The 7559-nt window shown below is 37.2% G+C and overlaps 1 protein-coding gene across 4 annotated transcripts in view; it reads right to left on the bottom strand.

Moving 5' to 3' along the window:
* Window positions 1-257: 257 nt before the first annotated feature.
* ncoa2 (nuclear receptor coactivator 2) overlaps window positions 258-7559 on the bottom strand; it is a 70430-nt gene continuing 63128 nt past the window's right edge. For all 4 annotated transcript variants that reach the window (XM_058375837.1, XM_058375841.1, XM_058375838.1 and 1 more), the window contains exon 22: window positions 258-5584. In XM_058375837.1, the coding sequence (XP_058231820.1) occupies window positions 5570-5584 (15 nt within the window). In that variant the 3' untranslated portion in view covers window positions 258-5569. The remainder of the gene's footprint in view (window positions 5585-7559) is intronic.

Below are 7559 nucleotides of genomic sequence, written 5' to 3'. Positions count from 1 at the left end.
GATGAATGAGACATGCAATGCTGTATCTAAAAACAAAGATGCTCTAATACAGCACAGCTTAAATTATTTATTTCATTAAATCAACGAGATTTCTAAAATTCCAGATAGCAGATATTTACTAAGCCTTTCGTATTATTTTTTATTATTATTTAGTTCAAGCGCGAGCCTCCAGTACTGCCAGAAAGCGCACGCGCCGCACACTCCGCTTTTCACACACACACACACACACACAATTAAGAAATAAATAAACGAGACACTTTGGTTTTTAAACAGAATTCTTTATTTACAACAGTAATTTATTATTATTTCCAAACATCAAACAGCATCCGCGAAGCCGCATTAGTTTGCCAACTTGCATAACCTTTTTTTGTATTTATTTATTTATTTAAAGAAGTTTTGCATAAAACGCTCACACACTAAATATCAGAAATACCGAGGCGCGTGAACAGATGAGCTCTCAATGTGCACGGAGACACAAAATAATAATAATAATAATAATAATAATAATAATAATAATAATAATAATACATTTCATAACGCGCAACACTGTCGGCTTTACTGAAAGGTCCATAAATTACATATTGCTTCGATTTCCCGTTGCATCATCATCATCATCATCATCATCATCACTGAATAGGTGAAATCAGAACTGTACAAATAATAATAAATCCACAGCTGATCACGAAAAAACAAACATGAATTGGAGAGAGAGAGAGAAAGAGAGAGAAAGAGAGACAAAGTGTGTGTGTGTGTGTGTGTGTGTGAGTGAGAGAGAGAGAGAGAGAGAAAGAGAGAGACAAAGTGTGTGTGTGTGTGTGTGAGTGAGAGAGAGAGAGAGAGAGAGAGAGAGAGAAAGAGAGAGACAAAGTGTGTGTGTGTGTGTGTGTGTGTGAGTGAGAGAGGGAGAGAGAGAGAGAAAGAGAGAGACAAAGTGTGTGTGTGTGTGTGTGTGTGAGTGAGAGAGAGAGAGAGAGAGAGAGAGAGAGAGAAAGAGAGAGACAAAGTGTGTGTGTGTGTGAGAGAGAGAGAGAGAGAGTGAGAGACAGAAACAGAGAGAGAGACAGAAACAGAGAGAGAGAGAGAGAGAGAAGAATAAACTGGATCTTTCTGTGTTGTTGAGGTGCTACACTTTATTTTTGAACCTTTAATATAGATCTTTAACCTGAATACCATCAATGTGTACCTTTAAAAAATATTAAGGTACATAATTGGAATCACCTTTCAAAGCTTGAAATAAGGTAGACTTTCCAGGTAAAGCATACACATTAAAAGTACAAAAACAAAAACACACCTCTTGAGTACACCACCTCATCGAATGGACAAGGAAAGACCCAGTTGAGTAAAGTGAGTGGGAAGAGTGGTGAGCTCATAATAGTGACGGACTGTACAGATGTAACACAAAGCTCTCTTCTGTATGCAACATTAAGGTCTAAGGCAACATATAGATAGCGTTTAGCATCTTAGCTTCCTGCAGTTAGCACTATGCTACTGGCCGACTACAGAGCACAATGACACTCACAACAGAAAAAAAAAACCCTACAGGTGTCGGTGTAAAGTGGCTGATAAAAACGCGTTTAAAAAACCCCCACAGCGCCTCCACCTCATGGCTTATACACCCATTTAAAATGGCGACGATCTTTGGATTCAGTAAGTGGCTACCCCCGACCAAGTGTCACTGCAGGACAACAGCGCTGGACTTCCAAACAGAGTGATGTCCGAATGTTATCTGAAACCACAAAACAGTAGTGTACGTAAAGGGAAAAGAGAGATTTGTGTACTGCCATATTGTTCACATTTTCACCTTAAACAGAATCATGGGACTCGCCTTTCCCTGAGAAGGATACAGAAAACCATGGCCAGACTAAATGACCTTACAAGATTGCTATTTTTATGGTGTATTTGATAGGGAGAGGCTTTAACTCGGCCAAAAACAACCGAGCTCACAATTATGAAAGATATCTAATATAAAAAACATTTCTGATTAGCACCAGATCCTCAAAAGTAGTCCATGCTAGCTAGTTGACTAACATAGAGCTTGTATATGATAATCTGAAACCAAAAACCCTGTTAGAAATTCCATTAGGTTGAGTTACGTAAGCTAACTGACTAGCATGTACAGTGATTATCATCAACTTTTATGAACATGACTTAACATCCTGTCAGACCAATTTATGGAACAAAACATAAAACACTGAGGAATAAAATCCTGTCAGGCCAATTTATGTTAGCTAACTGGCTAGAATATACAGTGATTATCGTCAACATTTATGAATGTGACAAAAAAATCCTGTCACAAATCCTTTCAAGCCAGTTTATGTTAGCTTTCTGGGTAGCATGTAGAGTGATTATTAGCAACATTTAGGAATAAAATCCTGTCAGGTCAATTTATGTTAGCTGTCTGGCTAGCATGTACAGTGATTATTAGCAACATTTAGGAATAAAATCCTGTCAGGTCAATTTATGTTAGCTAACTGGCTAGCTAACTGGCTAACATGTACAGTGATTATTAGCAACATTTCGGAATAAAAATCCTGTCACAAATCCCGTCAGGTCAATTTATGTTAGCTAACTGGCTAACATGCACAGTGATTATTAGCAACATTTAGGAATAAAATCCTGTCAGGTCAATTTATGTTAGCTAACTGGCTAGCTAACTGGCTAACATGTACAGTGATTATTAGCAACATTTCGGAATAAAATACCGTCAGGTCAATTTATGTTAGCTAACTGGCTAACATGTACAGTGATTATTAGCAACATTTAGGAATAAATTCCTGTCAGGCCAATTTATGTTAGCTGTCTGGCTAGCATTTAGAGTGATTATTACCAACATTTATGAATATGACTTAAAATCCTGTTAGGCCAATTTATGTTAGCTAACTGGCTAGCATGTACAGTGATTATTAGCAACATTTTTGAAACCCTGTCACAAATCCTGTGTGTAAATACATGTGCATATATGAATGCCAACGACTGTTCTGTAATTTGACGTTCCCATCGGTCAGCCTCAGAAGACACCCACTAAGGTCCGCTCTTATATTACATCTAAGGACTCGACTCTATGATCTGCAGACCCTGTTGGTCAGAATAGCCACCCCGAAGTCCAGCGCTGCCCCACCAACACCGGTTTATCACTGAGGAACGTACAGATTTGAAACATTATTAGTAGTATTTCTTCCCCCCGCCCAAAAAATATAAACCACAATAAAAAACGTTTATCCTTAATACTGGGTCCAAAAACTGGGAGAGCAAAATTTTGTACAAAATTACAAAACGAACAAAGCAAACGTTTACCAAGTTATTGCTCGTCTTTTTGGAACACGACAGACAAAAGCAACACATCAGTGCTGTGTTTATGGCTGTGTTGGGGTTTTTAAATTCTAAAAGGCTGAGAAGCAAAGCAATTAGCTGTACACCGTACACACGGCGAGCTCTTGCACACACACACACACACACACAGTCTAAAATAACCCGCTTCATCTGCTTCAGTACCATAGGTAGGGCCGAGCGATACCACAATGTGATAATGCTTTCATGACACTGAGTGAGTAGAGGCCTATGAAATCCTGTAATTTTCTTTTCTTGATCCTGTTTATTTAAAAAAATAATAATAATAATAATAATAATTAAAAAATAAAAAAATTCTAATAATCTTCGCCAAAAATGTTATGAACAGCAGGAATAACACATGGAACACAAATTTGAGGTGAAATCCTGTTTAGCCACTAGATTTAGAAAATAATACTCTTTCAAAACATTTATGAATTGAATTATTATTATTTTTTGCTGCTAATTTTCCACTTATTTATTTATTTTTAGCTTTACCTTTAATTAGCAAACCATAATTTCTCAGACATTGTGAAAGTGTATCATGATATGATGTCTTGCCCATATCGCCCAGCCCTAATCTTTTTTTTTTTTTTAAATAAAAATAATAAAAATGAAAAAAAAAAATAAAATAAAATCACACACTCTGAAATTTACACACGTGAAAACATTCAAGAAGCAGTTAAGACCAGGCTGGAGGGGAAAAACGGAAGAGCTGAAAATCCAAAATAAATATATATCTTTTTTTTTTTTTTTTTAATTATCGGTATGTACAATCTATCAGCTAAGCACAAAAAAAAAAAGAAAGAAAGAAAATAATAAAAATCCATGATCTGCTCTGAAACTACAGGAACAAAATTCCAAAACGTTCTTAATTATAAATAGTAAGTGATACAGCTGAAGAAGCAAATGCGAAGTTCACTGCATCATTCCAGGATTTCTTCTCATCGCTAGCTCATTACAGATATCTACATTTTTCCGAAAAGAAAAGAAACCAAAAAAAAAAAAAAAATAAACACTATACATGAGAATAGAATTAAATTTAAAAGATCTTTATCACAAAAAAAACACCTTTTAATGTACATAATGTCACCACCATATCAAACGCAGTTGATCAGCCAAGACACGTTTTGTCTAATAGGTTGGTTTCTTTCGTTTTAGATACCAGAGCTCCAGGGTTTGCGTTGCTATTAAGTAATGCCTGTCCATTTCACGCTGAATCTGTTCTGCAAATATGTGCCTCAAAGTACATCCAGTTCTTCAGTAACATTCCATAACATTTCTACAACTTTGCTGCAACCTTTCGAGTCGTAGGAATTTAAACATAAATGCTACTCGGGGGTGGGGGGGTGGGGTGGGGGTTCTTTTGATAACGCTTTCTTTGGATACATAAATATGAATATAAATTTGTAACTACAAACTATCGCGAGCTTTCACGCAAAATCGTTTATTTAAAAATTAAAAGTTACGAGATAAACTTTCCTTACTTGTTAAAGCTACGTTTTTGTCTCGGAACTCCAGACTAAACAAGTAAACTGTGTACACAAAACATGTCTCGTCTGATGGAACTGCATTCGGGAGTAAAAACTGTGTACATTTTTATTCCTGGCTGAAAAACTGTTCCTTTGACACACCGGATAGAATAATATCTGATTGCACAAATCGTTATGCTGCCTGCAAAACATTTAGATCTGTGCAGAGTTTTAATCTTTAAAGTCACTCTCATTCTCGAGGAAAATAATAATAAAAAAAAAAGAAAGAAAAGAAAAGGCAAAAGCGGCTCAACGCCGGGCGCAGCCGTGGTATTTTTGTTGGACTATGGGACAGAACAGTAGGAGGATAGAAGTGTGTGTGTGTGTGTGTGGATTGGGTTCACTGAGAGAGAGAGAGAGAGAGAGAGAGAGAGAATACATTCACAGGATCCTGATGCCACCGTTTATAGGAGAGTCACGCTAAGTCACACTACGGTGAATGCGGTTTTATACATATACAACAAATGGACTTTGCCTTGTGTGTGTGTGTAGGATCCATAGATTTGAATGGAGGCCAGTAAAGTTCCAAAATAACAAATCTTGTGTGTGTGTGTGTGTGTGTGTGTGTGTGTGTGTGTGTGTGTGTATGATCTCCCTCCAGCAGGGGACAGTGGAGTTGTAGGGCTCTGGGGATGCGTAGGGACCCTCTGAAGGGCACAGGACTTGCTCTTGGCCCGTGCTGGTGGAAATCACGCTTCGTCCACTTATGGTCAACAATACTTTGGCTGAGAAAAATATCAAAAAGAGAAAGAAGAGTTAGTCCGGTGTTCAGCTTCAGGGAATTAAAGGCTGTGTGATTTTCTTTATGGGAATACACCTGTGTGTAAATATTGCACATGGACAAAACAAGTTAGCTGTTAGATTTCATATCCAACTATTACTTAAAGTAACACAAAATATAATACTGAAAGCAGCAAATATTGAAATTTTGGCTTGGATGATTTTTGAAAACGTTTTTGTGAACTGTTAATTGTGATATCCAGTACAGGAGTTGAAATTACTTGTTTTGTTGAACAGCTCAGCTTTTCATCATGATTTTAACACGCGTTAATATACACTGACCAGGCATAACATTATGACCACCTGCCTAATATTGTGTTGGTCCCCGTTTTGCTGCCAAAGCAGCCCTGACCCGTCATGGTTCTTTCTATCAGAACCAGCATTAACTTCTTCAGCATTTTGAGCAACAGTAACTCGTCTGTTGGATCGGATCACACGGGTCAGCTTTCGCTCCCCACGTGCATCAATGAGACTTGGCCGCCCATGACCCTGTTGCCGGTTCACCACTGTTCCTTCCTTGGACCACTTTTGATAGATACTGACCACTGCAGACCGGGAACACCCCACAAGAGCTGCAGTTTTGGAGATGCTCTGACCCAGTAATCTCGCCATTACAATCTGGCCCTTCATCAAACTCGATCAAATCCTTACACTTGCCCATTTTTCCTTCTTCTAACACATCAACTTTGAGGACAAAATGTTCACTTGCTGCCTAATATATCCCACCCACTAACAGGTGCCATCATGAGGAGATCATCAGTGTTATTCACGGCACCTGTCGGTGGTCATAATGTTATGCCTGATAAGTGTATAACATAGCCACTGATTATAACCCAGTACTCAAAAATGATTACGACAGGATACTAAATAATAATAATAATAATAATATTATTAATAATAATAATTAACTTATGATTCTAAAATAACTTAAAATTTAAAAAATGAAAAAATAAGTAAATAAAATAAGTAAATAATAATAATAATTGGCAATATATTTTGGCAATTAATGTAAAATCCAGATAGAGTGCATCAGGTTTCTGTTATTATTTATAATAATAATAAAAATAATAATAACTTCAATTCTTAACAATAATCATGATAAAGCTTTGTTCACTTCTGCCATCTTCTTAACCAATGGCTTTCCATAACATTCCCATATCTAGGGAACTGCTTGCTGCTTCTCCAAAACTACTAATTTTAAGTAAAAACTTATTTTATTTTGGAAATACACACAAACCAACACACAAAATTTTCTAACATTTCTCTCTTAGAAACTCAGTGTCTCAGTTTGAGTGTGATTAAGTTTTCCTTTATAACATCCATCTATTTTCTTGATACAGGCCTGTTTTTATAAATCACAGCGTGAGATTAGAGGATTGACTCATTAAAGTGTTCTCAGAGCACCATTAAGGTCAATGATGTACTACGGAGAAGAGGGCAACACATCACGCAGGTTAACGTCTGACTTTAAAAGCACTTTCGGCCCAATCTCGAACACGCGCAGTTAATTATGCGGCCCAGTGCCAAACTTTAGAAGGCCACCAAGTGATAATAAATAGAGGCGGTCATAACTCCTTAAAAGTACTAATGGAAAAAAACGCTAAATTATTAAGAGCAACTAGTTACTGTAAACACTGGCTGGAAATAAATCAGAAATCAGCGGACACCGAACGCCAAGTGCGCGCGGCGGCCTGGTTAAATATTCATACAACTTTACGAGGCTTAAGAGCTGAAATAGAAAAACGACTGTTTTACAACTTCACTGCTGGAATGGAAGCTACGGTATGAAGCTAATCATGACATCACACGGTGTCAATATTAGATGATGAAGCACAGGCCATGTAAGGATTAAACCCGATCCGAAACAATCAGAAAGTTGAATACTTTCCTAAAACAACATTTTTTACTTCGAGTTTGGTT

This window comes from Hemibagrus wyckioides, linkage group LG23 (assembly GCF_019097595.1).
Source record: "Hemibagrus wyckioides isolate EC202008001 linkage group LG23, SWU_Hwy_1.0, whole genome shotgun sequence".
Taxonomy (NCBI): Eukaryota; Metazoa; Chordata; class Actinopteri; order Siluriformes; family Bagridae; genus Hemibagrus; species Hemibagrus wyckioides.
Note: the sequence above shows the minus strand (reverse complement) of the source record. Positions and strands in the feature narration are given on the sequence as shown.